General features: G+C 41.7%; 1 protein-coding gene across 2 annotated transcripts in view; it reads left to right on the top strand.

Annotated features, from left to right (window-relative positions):
- Positions 1–18,537, top strand: part of LOC134357231 (ras-specific guanine nucleotide-releasing factor 2-like) — a 172,025-nt gene that overhangs the window by 131,921 nt on the left and 21,567 nt on the right. For both annotated transcript variants that reach the window (XM_063068554.1, XM_063068555.1), the window contains 4 exons: positions 6,981–7,093; positions 11,487–11,544; positions 13,416–13,519; positions 15,253–15,337. In XM_063068554.1, the coding sequence (XP_062924624.1) occupies positions 6,981–7,093; positions 11,487–11,544; positions 13,416–13,519; positions 15,253–15,337 (360 nt within the window). The remainder of the gene's footprint in view (positions 1–6,980; positions 7,094–11,486; positions 11,545–13,415; positions 13,520–15,252; positions 15,338–18,537) is intronic.

Genomic DNA, 18,537 nt, shown 5'->3' with positions numbered 1-18,537 from the left:
GTAGTGGGAGCTTGTCCCCATTACCATCCCCAGCTATAACAACCTTAAGGAACCATTTATGCTTAAAATCACGTATTTTGCAAGGACATTGAGCTGGTGGAAAGTTGGTCAGAGGCACAACTAATAACTGCAGGAACTCTTTGCTTTGCATGTGGTGAGTATGTAACTCCTGTGCCAACTGTAATCAGTAAAACAGATCTGGACTGCATTACTGAGCATCAGACCACAGGGAGGTTGGTAGGTCCGGGCTTTTGCAACTCATAAAGTTCTCAAAAAAATTACACGTAGGTTGAAAAACTTGGTCCACGCTAACAAGGGAGCTTGGTGATCCAAAGAACATCTCATTCATGGACCTGATGCTCAGGATGTCCAAGGCCACGTGAACCACTCAACTGGCTGAGTGCAATGACAGGTTTTACCTATAAAGGTTTTACATATAAAGGTCTTGCGTATGAAGGTTTTACTCAACAATAACTTGCACAACACTTAATTTCCTGAGTGCAATGAGAGGTCTTTGTTGGATTTTGGTGTTTAAACCCAAGGCTCTTTTAGAAGTCAGGAAAGAGGCACAGAACTTGTTGCTTCACGAACATTTTATTAAGAGTTGATAAACAGAGAAAAGTTGAAATAGAGCAGGGATAGAGGGTCTACTAATTAGAGAGAGACAAAGGAACAAAGATGGTGCCTAGCATAAAACAACTATTTTTATACCACAGGGATAAGAAAATTTTCATTCAAATCTGTAGATGAGATAGCCAATTAGAAAGAACTTATTTGAATACAGTAGAACCAAGTTAACCAATATTAAAACATTTATTCACTTAATGTAGAAGAAAGAAGCTTCCAGACCTTTCCAGATTTATACTTTGTATAGCCACTAGTAGCATATTAAACTTGCATAAAACACAAGCAGATAATTCATTGTTAAACTACAAAGAAAATAACAATTAAACAGTCCAATCTAAGAATTAAACAGTCGGATCCAAAACTTTAGATAAAACGGTAAAGGACAATACAGGCCCTTCAGCTAACAATATCATGCCAACCTTTTAATCTACAGTAAGACCAATCTAACCCTTCCTTCCTACATGGCCCTCCATGTTTCTATCGTCCATGTGCCATCCTATATACTGTAAAGGTTTTATTGCATATCATCCTGCCATCCTACAATCCTACAATGGCATTATCTATGAAGATATTGCACACTACTCAATTGGCTGAGTGCAAAGAACGGTTTCTATATTAAACTAGATTTGCAGGGGGATGGGAACCAGAGTGCCAGAGCTGATAGTGTGGCTGGGGTGAAAATAAATGATGTTAAAAGTTCAAGTAAAGCCGCAAATAGAAAGGTTGTGAGTGGTGGTAAAAATCTTCCAAGGTGTATATATTTCAATGCTAGGAGTATTGCAGGGAAGGCAGATGAGTTGAGGGCGTGGATTGACATGTGGAATTATGACGTTATAGCAATTAGTGAAACTTGGCTACAGGAGGGGCAGGACTGGCAGCTTAATATTCCACGGTTCCGATGTTTCAGATGTGATGGAGGCAGAGGAATGAAAGGTGGGGAGGGGTGGGTAGCATTGTTTGTCAGGGAAAATATTACAGCAGTGCTCAGGCAGGACAGATTAGAGGGCTTGTCTACTGAGTCCTTATGGGTGGAGCTGAGAAACAGGAAAGGTATGGCCACATTAGTGGGGTTGCATTATAGACCACCCAATAGTCAGTGAGAATTGGAGGAGCAAATCTGCAGGGAGATAGCAGGCAACTGCAGGAAACATAAAGTTGTGGTGGTAGGGGATTTTAATTTTCCACATATTGATTGGGACTCCCATACTGTTAGGGGTCTAGATGGTTTAGAGTTTGTAAACTGTGTTCAGGAAAGTTTTCTAAATCAATATATAGAGGTACCAACTAGAGGGGATGCAATATTGGATCTCCTGTTAGGAAACGAGTTAGGACAAGTGATGGAAGTGTGTGTAGGGGAGCACTTTGGTTCCAGTGATCATAACACCATTAGTTTCAACTTGATCATGGACAAGGATAGATCTGGTGCTAGGGTTGAGGTTCTGAACTGGAAGAAGGCCAAATTTGAAGAAATGAGAAAGGATCTAAAAAGCGTGGATTGGGATAGGTTGTTCTCTGGAAAGGATGTGATCGGTAGGTGAGAGTGCAGAGCTTGTGTTTTCCTGTTAGGATTAAAGGCAAAGTGAATGGGAATAAGGAACCTTGGTTCTCAAGGGATATTGCAATTCTGATAAAGAAGAAGAGAGAGTTGTATGACATGTATAGGAAACAGGGAGTAAATAAGGTGCTTGAGGAGTATAAAAAGTGCAAGAAAATACTTAAGAAGGAAATCAGGAGGGCTAAAAGAAGACATGAGGTTGCCTTGGCAGTCAAAGTGAAGGATAATCCAAAGAGCTTTTACAGGTATATTAAGAGTAATTGGATTGTAAGGGATAAAATTGGTCCTCTTGAAGATCAGAGTGGTCGGCTATGTGCGGAACCAAAAGAAATGGGGGAGATCTTAAATGGTTTTTTTGCATCTGTATTTACTAGGGAAACTGGCATGAAGTCTATGGAATTAAGGGAAACAAGTAGTGAGATCATTGAAACTGTACAGATTGAAAAGGAGGAGGTGCTTGCTATCTTGAGGCAAATTAAAGTGGATAAATCCCCAGGACCTGACAGGGTATTCCCTCGGACCTTGAAGGAGACTAGTGTTGAAATTGCAGGGGCCCCGGCAGATATATTTAAAATGTCGGTGTCTATGGGTGAGGTGCCCGAGGATTGGAGAATGGCTCATGTTGTTCTGTTGTTTAAAAAAAGGATCGAAAGGTAATCCGGGAAATTATAGGCCGGTGAGTTTAACGTCAGTAGTAGGTAAATTATTGGAGGGAGTACTAAGAGACAGAATCTACAAGCATTTGGATAGACAGGGGCTTATTAGGGAGAGTCAACATGGCTTTGTGCGTGGTAGGTCATGTTTGACCAATCTGTTGGAGTTTTTCGAGGAGATTACCAGGAAAGTGGATGAAGGGAAGGCTGTGGATGTTGTCTACATGGACTTCAGTAAGGCCTTTGACGAGGTCCCGCATGGGAGGTTAGTTAGGAAAATTCAGTCGCTAGGTATACATGGAGAGGTGGTAAATTGGATTAGACATTGGCTCGATGGAAGAAGCCAGAGAGTGGTAGTAGAGAATTGCTTCTCTGAGTGGAGGTCTGTGACTAGTGGTGTGCCACAGGGATCAGCGCTGGGTTCATTGTTATTTGTCATCTATATCAATGATCTGGATGATAATGTGGTAAATTGGATCAACAAATTTGCTGATGATACAAAGATTGGAGGTATAGTGGACAGTGAGGAAGGTTTTCAAAGCTTGCAGAGGGACTTGGATCAGCTGGAAAAATGGGCTGAAAAAATGGCAGATGGAGTTTAATACTGACAAGTGTGAGGTATTGCATTTTGGAAGGACAAACCAAGGTAGAACATACAGGATAAATGGTAAGGCACTGAGGAATGCAGTAGAACAGAGGGATCTGGGAATACAGATACAAAATTCCCTAAAAGTGGCATCACAGGTAGATAGGGTCGTAAAGAGAGCTTTTGGCACATTGGCCTTTATTAATCAAAGTATTGAGTATAAGAGCTGGAATGTTATGATGAGGTTGTATAAGGCATTGATGAGGCCGAATCTCGAGTATTGTGTTCAGTTTTGGTCACCAAATTACAGGAAGGATATTAATTAGGTTGATAGAGTGCAGAGAAGGTTTACAAGGATGTTGCCGGGACTTGAGAAACTCAGTTACAGAGAAAGGTTGAATAGGTTAGGACTTTATTCCCTGGAGCGTAGAAGAATGAGGGGAGATTTGATAGAGGTATATAAAATTATGATGGATATAGATAGAGTGAATGCAAGCAGGCTTTTTCCACTGAGGCAAGGGGAGAAAAAAACCAGAGGACATGGGTTAAGGGTGAAGGGGGAAAAGTTTAAAGGGAACATTAGGGGGGCTTCTTCACACAGAGAGTGGTGGGAGTATGGAATGAGCTGCCAGACGAGGTGGTAAATGCGGGTTCTTTTTTAACATTTAAGAATAAGTTGGACAGATACATGGATGGGAGGTGTATGGAGGGATATGGTCCGTGTGCAGTTCAGTGGGATTAGGCAGAAAATGGTTCGGCACAGCCAATAAGGGCCAAAAGGCCTGTTTCTGTGCGGTAGTTTTTCTATGGTTTCTATGGTTTCTAAAGCAAACTGGATAACTGGAGCTGAATGCAGGCACGGGGATTTGCTGGAAAGAGACAGACGAGGGATCTGAGCTCCGCATCATTCAAATATGGAAAGCAATGTCACCTTTCTCTCTTTACAGCTGCACAGACCAACCATTGCTCTGAGCAGGAAATTTTTAGACAACCTGAATTTCTTTTATAATATACATACTATGAATATTTAGAAAGAAAAATGAAAAAAAAACACATACTGTATTGCGTTCCTCCAGCATTTTGTATGTGTTTCTCAAGAGTTCCAGCATCGCACATGTCTAGAACCTTCTGTTTGTTAAAGCAGAACATGCACAAAAGACACCAATGAAAACTGAGAACTTTAGAGTAGATTAAAAGGTCACTGCAACATTGTTGGCTGAAGGGCCTGTACTTTGCTGTAGTGTTCGATGTTCTTTACAATTCAAGTATAAATCACCAGTTTTAAATTAGATTATACTGTATTTTCCTAGAAATTGAGTCAAATAATATGCAAACTGTGATAATTAAGTCATCTAATTTCCAGGCAAAAATGTTTTGGTCTCCCAAATTACTTCTATTCTATGAGTATGAGCTTCCTACTTACAACTGGTGCTCAGGGGAAGCAGAGAGTATGCTGTGGCTGAATGTTGGAGACACCAGGAACTATGTGAATTCAGGAGCTCCAACATAGAACGTGTTCGTTTCATCCTTTTAGAGAAAGGCGATAACAGTGTTTTATAGGTAACTCAATGACCAACACCTGCCTCTCACATGTCCTTTAAAATTTTCTCCCCTCACCTTCAATGCATGCCCTCTGGTATTAGACATTTCAACCCAGGGGGAAAAAAAGACACTCTGTTTACTCTATGTATGTCTCTCATAATCTTATAAACCTCTAACAGATCTCTAAGGGCTCTTTTGCCTTAAGCTCTCTAATCGCCTCCAGATCATTACATAATACTGAATCCAGTATAGCTGATCCCCAAGTAGAATCAACAACAAACTGCTCTGAAAAGCCACCTTGAAGGCATTCAACAAACTCACTCTCTTGAGATCCATTTTCAACCTGCTTTTCCCAACCCATGTGTATGTTAAAATCTCCCATGACTATCATAACATTGCCCTTTTGACATGCTTTTTCTATTTCCAGCTGTAATCTGTGATCCACATCCCAGCCACTGTTGGGAGGCCTGTATATAACTGCGATCAAAGTCCTTTTACCCTTGTAGTTTCTTAACTCAACCCCCAAGGATTCAACATCTTCCGATCCTATGTCACATCTTTCCCCTGATTTTATGCCATTCTTTACCAGCGGAGTCACGCCAACCCCTCTGCCTACCTTCCTATCTCTCTGATACAATGTGTAACCTTGGACATTCAGCTCCCAACTACAGCCATTCTTCAGCCATAATTCAGTGATGGTCACAACATCATACCTGACAATCTGTAATGGTGCAACAAATCATCCACCTAATTTCTTATACTCCATGCATTGAGACATAACACTTTGAGTACTGTATTTGCAACCTTTTTGATTCTGCATCCCTAATGCACTGGTATTCACCCTACTGTCTGCAACTTTGTCCCATCATCTGCCTGCCCTTCCTGACAGTCTGACTGCGCACTATCTTTGCGTTTTCTACCATCCATCCTATCCTGAGTCCCTTCATTCCAATTCCCACAGCCCCTGCCAAATTAGTTTAAATCCTCCCTAACAGCTCAAACAAACCTGCCCACAAGATTATTGTTCCCCCCTCTGGTTCAGGTGTAACCCATCACTTTTGTACAGTTCATACCTCCCCCATAAGAGATCCTAATGATCCAAGAATCTGAAGCCCTGCCCCCTGCAGATCATCCTGTATCTACCCTCACTGGCGCGTAGCACAGACAGCAATTCAGAAATTATTATCTCAGCTTTCTGCCTAGCTCTGTAAATTCTCTCTCCAGGACCTCATTGCTTTTCCTTCCTATGTCATTGGTACCAATATGTACCAACACAGCTGGCTGCTCTCCCTTCTTTTCTAAAACGCTGTGGACGTGATCCGAGATGTCCCTGACCCTGGCACTGGGAAGCAACATACCATCCGGGTGTCCTGTTCACGTTCACAGAACCTCCTGTCTGTTCCTCTGACTATTGAGTCCCCTGTCACTACCGCTCCCCTCTTCTCCCTCTTCACCTTCTGCACCACGGACCCATGCTCTGTGCCAGTCAGCTGGTCTCTGTGGCATTCCCCTGGAAGGTCATCCCCCACAAAAGTATCCAAAAAGGTCTACTCATTTTTGAGGGGAATGGCCACAGGTTTGCTGAGAAACAATTATGTATAGTCTTAGTGTTTGGGCAATATCCTCCCACATTTCCCTTCCTTATCACTTCTACATAGTGATGGAGACGCAGTGTAAAGCTTTTTTACTCCCTCCTGATGGATGTAAGAAATAAAATTCTACTTCTAAGTCAGCCATGATAAAATGGTAGAGCTTATTCGATGGGCTGAATGGTCTAATTCTGCTCCAATGTCTTGTGCTGTTATAGTTTTATAAGATGAATTTTATTAATCATGGTAAGCACAGGTTTTCATGTAAAATCTTTAACAATACGAGCCTCCCATTTCTGAGAAATAATTGACAGTGAGGGATTGTTTATACCGACAAAAAATTCAAGAGCTTTTCATATAAAAGGATCTGCTGACAAAATGTGGACTTCCATGAATACTAATGAGTTTATTATTTTGTAATTGCTCAGGATTTCGAGATGAATAGCGAACTGAAGTCAAATGTTATAAATTTGTTAGAGGAAGTGATGCGAGATCATGAGTTGCTGCCCCAAGAGAGGAAAGCCACAGCCAACATCTTGAGGTAATATTGTTCCAACCCGCTAAACGTTTCTCACCGTGTAGCACATTCAGATATTGTTTAAATATATATACAACAAGATGGCAGAGTTTTGTATGATTACTTTTCTAAAGGCATCATGTAGAAGGAGGTTCTGAATGCAAAGACAGATTCATTTTCAAATTCAGATTTTTTTATCTTATGTACAGTACTTCAAAATGTACGATGAAATGTGTCATTTTGCGTGAGCAGCCCATGCCCAAAGATGTGTTGGAGGCAGTTCTCAAGTATCGTCACACATTCCAGTGCCAACATAACATGCCCACAATGCTTAGCAGAGCATCTCAGAACCCAACAAGCAACAAAACATCAACTGCAAAACAAGCCCCATTTCTCCATCACGCTTCAATCCGAACCTATGGTTGGCCTTTGGCCTTTAATCCAAACATCTAATCAACCTTTGGCTTCGATCTGGACCTCCGATCAGCCTTTAGGCTTCAATTCAGATCCTTGATCAACATTCACCTTCAATTCAGACCTCCCCAACTGACCTTTGGCCTTCGATCCAGACTCCCATGTATCTTTGGCTTTGATCTGGACCTCTGATCGGCCTTTGGCTTCAGTTTGAACACAAGCAGTTTCAGGGAAACCTTGAACAACACATCCCTAATGCTAAAGGAACCCAGCAGGTCAGCCAGCATTACCGAGGGGAATAAACAGTTGACATTTCGGGTGGAGACCCTTCATCAAAACTGAAGAAGAGTCCTGACCTGATATGCCCACCATTTATTGTCTTCCATAGATGCTGCCTGACTTGCTGAATATCCTGTTGGACCTCTTTTGCATCCTTTCCAAAGCCTTCACCTCCTCTCTATAGTGTTGTAACCAGAACACTGCTCCAAGTATGGCCAAGGCTTACACAGCTGCAAGATGACCTCCCAACTATTAAACTAAATGCCTTGATTGATGAAGGCAAGTGTTGCCATTTGCTTTGTCTTCTGCCTCATCCAATAGTGTGGCCATGTTCATTGTCGTGAAGATCTAAAGTCATTAAAATTCTCATGTTAAATTTACAAACGTAGACCAATCAGTCACCATGTGCATACTTCACTATATATATATAGATATAGATATATATCAATTGATCACCATGTGTATACTTCACTATATATATATAGATAGAGATATATATCAATTGATCACCATGTGCATACCTCACTATATATATATATGTAGATGTATATCAATTGATCACCATGTGCATACTTCACCCAGTGCAAGGTCTAAACAGTATGACTCAGTATACTGGAGAAGCAAATAGACACAGATAAATCCATAGATCGATTCACAAGTTTGCTTATCATTGTCATATCAAAGTGCACACAGTAGAGGTGGTACGGTAGCATTGCAGTTAGTGTTTATGCTATTACAATGCCAGTTACCTGGCTTCAATTCTGCTGCTGTCTGGAAGGAGTTTGTATGTTTCCCCCGCGACTCCAAGGGTTCCCTGTGGTTGCTCCACTTTCTTCCCACATCCCAAAGACGTACAGGTTAGGGTTAGTAAGACGTACAGGTTTGGTTTAGTAAGATGTACAGGTTAGGGTTAGTAAGACGTACAGGTTTGGGTTAGTAAGACGTACAGGTTTGGGTTAGTAAGGCATACAGGTTTGGGTTAGTAAGGCATACAGGTTTGGGTTAGTAAGACGTACAGGTTTGGGTTAGTAAAGCATACAGGTTTGGGTTAGTAAGACATACAGGTTTGGGTTAGTAAGACGTACAGGTTTAGGTTAGTAAGACGTACAGGTTTGGTTTAGTAAGGCATACAGGTTTGGGTCAGTAAGACGTACAGGTTAGGGTTAGTAAGACGTACAGGTTAGGGTTAGAAAGATGTACAGATTTGAGTTAGTAAGACATACAGGTTAGGGTTAGTAAGGCTACAGGTTAGGGTTAGTAAGACATACAGGTTAGGGTTAGTAAGACGTACAGGTTTGGGTTAGTAAGATGTACAGGTTAGGGTTAGTAAGACGTACAGGTTAGGGTTAGTAAGATGTACAGATTTGAGTTAGTAAGATGTACAGGTTTGGGTTAGTAAGGCTACAGGTTTGGGTTAGTAAGACATACAGGTTAGGGTTAGTAAGATGTACAGATTTGGGTTAGTAAGACATACAGGTTTGGGTTAGTAAGACGTACAGGTTAGGGTTAGTAAGACGTACAGGTTTGGGTTAGTAAGGCATACAGGTTTGGGTTAGTAAGATGTACAGGTTTGGGTTAGTAAGACTACAGGTTTGGGTTAGTAAGACATACAGGTTAGGGTTAGTAAGGCATACAGGTTTGGGTTAGTAAGGCATACAGGTTTGGGTTAGTAAGACGTACAGGTTTAGGTTAGTAAGACGTACAGGTTTGGTTTAGTAAGGCATACAGGTTTGGGTTAGTAAGACGTACAGGTTAGGGTTAGTAAGACGTACAGGTTAGGGTTAGAAAGATGTACAGATTTGAGTTAGTAAGACATACAGGTTAGGGTTAGTAAGGCTACAGGTTAGGGTTAGTAAGACATACAGGTTAGGGTTAGTAAGACGTACAGGTTTGGGTTAGTAAGATGTACAGGTTAGGGTTAGTAAGACGTACAGGTTAGGGTTAGTAAGATGTACAGATTTGAGTTAGTAAGATGTACAGGTTTGGGTTAGTAAGGCTACAGGTTTGGGTTAGTAAGACATACAGGTTAGGGTTAGTAAGATGTACAGATTTGGGTTAGTAAGACATACAGGTTTGGGTTAGTAAGACGTACAGGTTAGGGTTAGTAAGACGTACAGGTTTGGGTTAGTAAGGCATACAGGTTTGGGTTAGTAAGATGTACAGGTTTGGGTTAGTAAGACTACAGGTTTGGGTTAGTAAGACATACAGGTTAGGGTTAGTAAGATGTACAGATTTGGGTTAGTAAGACATACAGGTTAGGGTCAGTAAGACGTACAGGTTAGGGTCAGTAAGACGTACAGGTTTGGGTTAGTAAGACGTACAGGTTTGGGTTAGTAAGACTACAGGTTTGGGTTAGTAAGACGTACAGGTTTGGGTTAGTAAGTTGTTTGTTTTCTGTGTTGGTATTGGAACTGTGGCGACACTGGTGGGCTGCCCCCAGCACATCCTCAGACTTTGAAACAAAGAAAGCATTCATTGTGTGTTTCAATGTTTCTATGTACATGTGACAAATTAAATTAAGCATTAAAAACTTCATTGCATATAGTTTAGGTTTGTAAATTTTAAGAGTTTACCCAAGAGTTTTACATAGTTTTCCAGTAATTTTCTGTATTGCACTGAACTGCTGCAAAAAAAAAACAGATTTCATGACATATGTGAGTGATGATAAACCTGATTCTGATATGGGTCTCCATTGTGGACTGAGAGTGGGAAGGGGGCAGGGAGAGGGGAATCATGGTTGGGAAAGGGAAAAAGGAGAGGGGAGGAAATGGGTAGCACGTGAAGATGTTCTGTAATGATTGATAAACCAATTGTTTGGAATCAAATGACTTTACCTGTGTCTCAGGGCTGGGTGTGTCTGCACCTGTGCCAGCCCCTGTCCCTGGCACTCCATCTCTGCCACCTGTTTCACACCCCACAGCATGCCACCGATATATAGCAGGGATTCACAGTAGAACAAAGAAAAATACAATAGAATTAATGAGAAACTACACAAAGGCTGACAAAGAATCAATGTGCAAAAGAAGACAAACTTGAGATATGTTTACATAGAAAAGAAAATCTGCAGTTGCTGGAAATCCAAGCAACACACACAAATTGCTGGAGGAACACAGCAGGCCAGGCAGCATCTATGGAAAAAAGTACAAAGTTTTGGGCAGAAATGTCAACCTTTCTTTCCTCCATGGATGCTGCCTGGCCTGCTGAGTTCCTCCAGCATTTTGTGTGTGTTGTTAAGGGATGTTTAGATAGGCACATAAGTGTGAGGAAAATGGAAGGATATGGACATTGTGCAGGCAGAAGTGATTAGTTTAGTTGGCCATTTGACTACTAATTTAGTTGGTTTGGCACAACATTGTGAACCAAATGGCCTGTTTCTGTGCTGTACTGTTCTATGTTATAATCTGTGCAAATACAAAAATAATATTAGCAATAATAAATAAGTAAATAAATAGTATAACATGAGGTGTAGAGTCCTTGAAAGTGAGCCTGTAGATTACGGAATCAGTTCAGTGTTGTTATCCACTTTGGTTCAGGAGCCTGATGGTTGAAGGGTCATAATTGTTCCTGAATCTGGTGGTGTGGGGCCTAAGGCTCCTGTAGCTTCTGCCTGATTGAAACAGTGTAATAATCAAGGTAATGAATCATGTCCTAACGACAATGCATTGATTCTGTTGTCAATATCTGTGGTGTGCGGCCTTCTAATCTTCATTGAACTCTCTGTCAGTGCCCTGTCACAAGATGAACTGGATGTTCAGCTGCGGATGGAAGCATTACTACAGATGGTGAGTGTGTCAACTCTCACACAGAACTCATTTCAGTAATCTCTGGATTCAGTTCACTGATAACCTTTACTATTAACAGCTCCTTTTACAGTTTATGCCCTGCCTAGTAACTCTGCGTTTTGAAGTTATTTTACAAATCTAAAGCCCATCACCCCTACTGGGGCACAGACCGTAACAGCAATTCACCAGAGCCCTCTATCCTAGGCTAGACTTTCAAGCTGTTCCCAGGTGTAGTTTCTCCAGATCCTTCCTCTCCCAGGGATGAGGCCCTCAGAGCTTCTGTTGGTGTTTGTGTAGCTCTGGGATTTTACAGGATGGGGTTGCTAGCCCCACGTCCAGCGCTCCTCCTTTCACAGCCAGGCTTGGAATCGTCCATGAACAACACAGAACGTTAAAGAACAGTACAGGCCCTTCAGCTCACAATGTTGTGCTGACCTTTTAACCTAATCCAACATCCATCTAACCCTTCCTTCCTACATAGCCCTCCGTTTTTCTACCATCCATGTGGCCATTTAAGAGTTTAAGTGCCCCTAATGTACCTGCATCTACCACCAGCCCTGGTAAGGTGTTCCACAAACCCACCTTTCTCTGTAAAATACCTACATCTGACATCATAAAAAGATGAAGTCCTATCCCAATTTGTCCTCTCAAAGTGCAACACCTCACACTTGTCTGCATTTAATTCCAGCTGCCATTTTTCAGCCCATTTTTCCAGCTGGTCCAGATCCCATTGCAAGCTTCGATTGTCTTCCTTGCCGTCCTCTATGTCCCAATCTTGGTGTCATCGCAAATTTGCTGACCCAGTTTGTCACATTATCAACTAAATCACTAACACAGTGGATAAACGACAAAGGACCCAGCACTGACCCCTGTGGCATACCATTAGTCACAGACCTCTAGTCATAGAGGAAACCATCTACTAGATATTCAGTTTTGTTAGATTTTGCAAGCTTGGTGGTGTTTGGATACTGTAGCGGATTGTTGTAGGTTACAACAGGACATTAGGAGGATGAAGAGCTGGGCTGAGAAGTGGCAGATGAAGTTCATAAATTGCATTGATCTTGAAGAATGTTAAAGTGTCGGCACAACTTGGTGGACCAAAGGTTTAAAGGTCCAGTTTAATGTCAGATAAATGTATGCAATATACACCCTGAAATGCTTTTCCTTCGCAAATTTCCACGAAAACAGAGAAGTGCCCCAAAAGAATGAACGACAGATAAATGTAAGAACCCCAAAGTCCCCCCCACCAGCTCCCCTCCCTCCCGCGCGTAAGCTGCAGCGAGCAAATATCTCCCCTCCCGCCACCGGCAGGAAAAAGCAATCATTGGTACCACCTCCGAGCACTCAAAGCAATAACAAATACACAGACTTGCAGTTACCCCAAAGACTTGGCATTCCATCCAGCATATGACATACCGCAGGTTCTCCCTCTCCCTGATAAGGGAGTAAAAGGTGTCACTGTTTTGCATGTTCTATGTTTTCTAACAGAAATATAAAAACAAACTGTCACAAGAAGGTATACACTGCTTTGCCTGTTATTGCTGTGAAAACTCTTTATTTTTTCCATTTCACAAGAGGCATAGTATTATTTATTAAAAGTAAAATAATGAGGTGGTCTTTGATACTCAAGACTTCTCACTAGGAGGAAACTGAGAAAAGATTAGTTTTCTTCTCTATTGCAGTTACTTGTTGCATTATCATAAAATCTAAACTTCAAGAGGTTTATTGCTGTTAACTTATAACCCAATACATTCACTACTAGGTTTTGTACAATTTGTATCTGAGAAAAACCTGCAATTTTATAATTTGATCCTAATGGCGCCTTGATTTCTATGTCCCCCTAATGAGACCAATAATGTAATTCTTTACAGACAGATGGACCAAGGATGGAGTCCTTCGAGAGTCTGTCAGTCATGGAAATGGCCGAACAGTTGACCCTCCTTGATCACATTGTTTTCAGAAGCATCCCATACGAGTGAGTTGAGTTTATCTTGAGAAAGTTTTTGATAGTGCATCAGTCTATGTCTCAATGTGCAAACTTTATTTCATATGCCAGCAGCAAGAATACTATTTGGAACTTTCTGCCCGAGAGAGATTAATTCAGCCAAAGTAGGATTCTCTGGTCCTGTTAAATATTTAAAACCTCTACATACTGTAGAACTGAGGGCCAGCGACCGTACAGAAAATCTTTCCTGTTCACCTTTTTATGGGCAAATTCTTATCAGATTAGATTTGAGATGAAGTTACGAATGTATCCTTTTGTATCCGTTTCTCACTGAGATGCATTTCATTATTTGTTCAGCATTTGCTGTGGCAGTTTTCATAGAAATCTGTCTTAGCTTGTTTTTAGATAAATCGTTTGTTAAGATTGGTGTGAGTATTGTATTTATCATTTGATAGCTAAACTACTACTACTATGTCGACTCAGGTCTAGGGGGCCGGCGACGGGCACGATGACGGACTCTCCACTTCTCCCTCTCCCTCATCAGTGTGTTCAGTTCATCTACATTAGCTGCGCTGCTGCCTTCTAGGAGCGTGTTGACCATAGTCTTGGGAGGGCACCCAGGGTTCATCCTCCCGTGCTTGGGCTCCCATATGATGACTAGGCCGGCAGGTAGCTCGGGGTGGTGTAGAAAGTGCCCTGCTATTTGCAGTCTTCTCACCTCGATAGCTAGAAGTCCATAAGTCCAGGAGTACATTCAGCCAGAGACTCATTCCACCGAGATGCAACACAGAGCGTCACAGGAAGTCATTCCTACCTGTGGCCATCAAACTTTACAACTCCTCCCTTGGAGGGTCAGACACCCTAAGCCAATAGGCTGGTCCTGGACTTATTTCCTGGCATAATTTACATATTGCTATTTAATTATTTATAGTTTTATAACTATTTAATTATTTATGGTGCAACTGTAACGAAAATCAATTTCCCCGGGGATCAATAAAGTATGACTATGACTATAACAACTTTATAGAATATTTGTACAGTGACAAAGATGGCTCTGCATGAGATTCACATATCTGTGAAATGATCAGACCAAAGTTGGAAACACTGCTAATCCATACTCACAGCATTTTACTGATGTGCAGTAGAGAGCACCCTAACAAGCTACATCACTGCTTGGTACGGACACTACACTGCAGCAGACAAGAATGTTCTACAGCAGGTAGATGAGACTGCACAATGCATAAATAGCACCAGCCTTCTCGCCTTCAAGACAATACCGTATATACAGAAAAGGGCAAGTAACATCATGAAGGATCCTACACACCTTGTTCAGGGACTGTTTGTCCCACTCCCATCAGACTACGTAGCATTCACACCTGGACCACCAGACTCAAAAACAGTTACTTTCCCCAAGCAGTAAGGCTGATCAACACCTCCACCCACTAACTCCACCACTACTTTATTACTTCCTGTCAGTCGCCTTACGTACAGCCTAGTGTCACTTTATGGGCATACAATCAATCTGTGTATATAAGTCATCTTATATGTTATATTTATTGTGTTTTATTATTATTAGTGTGTTCTTTAGTGTTTTTTTTTGTGCTGGATTGGATCTAGATCCTTCTGCTTGTGTACAGGAAATGACATTAAACAATCTTGAATCTTGAATTGGTCAGACTAAAGGCAGTTTGCACTTGAATAGAGAGAACTGCAAAATCCAGAGTTCACTGTGAGCTCTCAGTAACGTGTAAACTTCCTTTCAGAGAGTTCCTTGGTCAGGGATGGATGAAGGTTGATAAAACTGAACGAACGCCATACATCATGAAGACCAGCCAGCATTTTAATGATGTGAGTAACTAGATCCTTAAAGGTGTTAACAGTACCAGATTCTAATAGAAACATAGAAACATAGAAAATAGGTGCAGGAGTAGACCATTCAGCCCTTCGAGCCTGCACCGCCATTCAGTATGATCATGGCTGATCATCCAACTCAGAACCCTGTACCTGCCTTCCCTCCATACCCCCGATCCCTTTAGCCACAAGGGCCTTATCTAACTCCCTCTTAAATATAGCCAATGAACTGGCCTCAACTGTTTCCTGTGACAGAGAATTCCACAGATTCACCACTCTCTGTGTGAAGAAGTTTTTCCTAATCTCGGTCCTAAAAGGCTTCCCCTTTATCCTCAAACTGTGACCCCTCCTTCTGGACTTTCCCAACATCAGGAACAATCTTCCTGCATCTAGCCTGTCCAATCCCTTTAGGATTTTATACGTTTCAATAAGATCCCCCCCAATCTTCTAAATTCCAACGAGTATAAGCCTAGTCGATCCAGTCTTTCATCATATGAAAGTCCTGCCATCCCAGGAATCAATCTGGTGAACCTTCTTTGTACTCCCTCTATGGCAAGGATGTCTTTCCTCAGATTAGGGGACCAAAACTGCACACAGTACTCCAGGTGTGGTCTCACCAAGGCCTTGTACAACTGCAGTAGTACCTCCCTGCTCCTGTACTCGAATCCTCTCGCTATAAATGCCAGCATACCATTTGCCTTAATTCAATTATTGATGCTAAAGTGGGGGGTCAAATGCAAAACTTCGAAGTGTGTATCCATTACACAATCTTGAGACTCGTCTCCTTACAGGCAGCCACAACACAAAGAAACCCAAAAGAAGCCTGTCAAACACCCAATGTGCAGAATAAAAACAAATCATATAAACAATTACTGTAAGAGCCAAGAAAACGTGTGATTAAAAGAGACCATCAAAAAGTAAGCAAATAGCATTCAGAACTGAAGTTTACTAAAGTGAGTCTGCAGACACGAATCACAGACCGGCATCACTGCAGCTGATTCGGGAGCAGGCCCCGGTCTCAGTTCAGTGCAGAGCCGAGAAAACATCGCGGAGCAGTGAACTGAACTGGCCCGTCCCTTGCCTTCGGCCCTAACATCCTGTCATTTTCAATCCGACTTCTTGTTAGATTCAAAAGTCCAACAGATTTTTATGATACCATTCATGACGTTTTCTTTGCAGTTCATTTTTTGTTTTTCCTTCTAGTGTTCGGTTTTTAAATTGAGGAAGCGCCACAGCTGTAATACACAAAACAGAATCTGAATCAGGTTTATGATCACTGACATATGCATGTAATGTGTTATGCGGCAGCAGTACAGTGCAATACATAAAAAACTACAGTAAAAATGCAAAAAAAAACACAAAAATAGTGAAGTCACTCACAGCACGCTGGAGGAACTCAGCAGGTCGGGCAGCATCTGTGGAAAAGATCAGTCAACGTTTCGGCCTGGAACCCTTTGTCAGGTTCTGGCCCGACATTTCCACGGATGCTGCCCGACCTGCTGAGTTCCTCCAGCGTGTTGTGAATGTTGCTTTCACCCCAGCATCTGCAGAGTATTTTGTGTTTAAAGATAGTGAAGCAGCGTTCACTTTTGGCCTCCAATAAAAATTGTCTCCATGAATGATGATTTTTTAAAAATTCTTATCAATAGCATTTGTATTTGGTAAGAGATATTTTTTATTTGGTAATTTTGGCAACATAATTTCAATGTATTTTCTGCAAAGTAAATCGTAGTTCCTCAGAGAGATGTGTGAAATATTACTGTAAGAGAATACATGTGTTGTTTTAATAATCTTGCATAATCCTAATTTATTCCCAGCTGCTCTCAAACAGCAGGAATGATAAATTGTCAATTGCCTGATAAATTGCTTAACTTCATTTGGAATTGGATTGGATTGGAGGAAACTGTGGGGGGGGGGGGATATCAGAGGCAGGTTTATTACACCCAGGGTAGTGGGTGCGTGGAATGCCCTGCCAAGGGTGGTGGCGGTGGAAACAGATACATTTGGGACATTTAACAGACTCCTAGATAGGCACATGGATTAAAGAAAATGGAGGGAAGTGTTAGATTGATCTTAGAGTAGGTTAAAAGCTCGGCACAACATCATGGGCCAAACAGCCTGTGTTCTACATTAATTTCAATTATGGGGATTATTATCCCGAGCCAGGTGTGAGTTGGCATAAATTCAGCAAGTGGATTTCCGAGGACGCCTGATGTTGTAATTGCAGCAAGTGTGTGCCCTCTCCTGGTCTGCGTCAGCACTTCAACATCACACTGCAGCTCTGGAGCTGCTGGTGAACAAAGGAAGAAAGGCCGTCATGTTTGGGATTTCCAGGCTAATAGGGACGTCGTTAACTTGGTGGGCCCTCCTTTTGAGGAATCTTGGAGGGTCCTTCCTTTGCCTGAAAGTCCCAGCACGTTTTAATGTTACTTTAGTTTTTACTCTGATGTCATGCAATCATTTCTAATTTTAGTTCAGTATACTGCAAAATATTTATAAAATTAATACATACTTTACTGCGTGTGAAAATCCTCCAAGTTGACCTGCTGAAGCTGAAGTGCATCTTAGGATGTTCTGCGACACATAATTAGTGATGTAACCTGGGGTCATCGGGTGTTTTGGGTCTTTCAAGATCAGACTCACTTACCCAGGCGACCAGGGTTGATCAGGCCCTGGCCTATGCCCCAGTAGCACTGGTCCACAGGTCACACCTCGTGATCCATAGTTATCTGGAGGCTCACTGATGGCTCTTTTCTACACTCTCTCGTAACGCCAAGGAGAGAGTAGGTTCTGCACAGCGAGCAGCCACCAAAACCTCTACACTCTACACTCGTGTGTACCTCTACACATCCTGGTATTTGGCTTCTTACATTTAAACGCCTCCTTCAATCTAATTGTCCTACTGTACTGGCTCCTTTACTGGTTAAAGTGTTTTTTTCCTTATTTCTTCCAGTCTGCAATCTGCTCTTAAGGTCAAAATAAAATTTATTATCGAAGTATGTATACAGTGTGTTACCACACACTTCCTTCAGATTCATTTTCTGCAGGAATTTGCAGGGAAATAAAGAAATACATTTTTAATAGAATTTATGAAAAACTATACATAAACAAAGACCGGGGAACAACCAACGTGCAAGACAAATTGTGAAAATAAATAATGTAATACTGGGAACACGAGGTGTATATAAATCCCTTGA

This window comes from Mobula hypostoma, chromosome 16 (assembly GCF_963921235.1).
Source record: "Mobula hypostoma chromosome 16, sMobHyp1.1, whole genome shotgun sequence".
Taxonomy (NCBI): Eukaryota; Metazoa; Chordata; class Chondrichthyes; order Myliobatiformes; family Myliobatidae; genus Mobula; species Mobula hypostoma.
The sequence above is the reverse complement of the archived record's forward strand: the minus strand, read 5'-3'. Positions and strand labels throughout refer to the sequence as shown.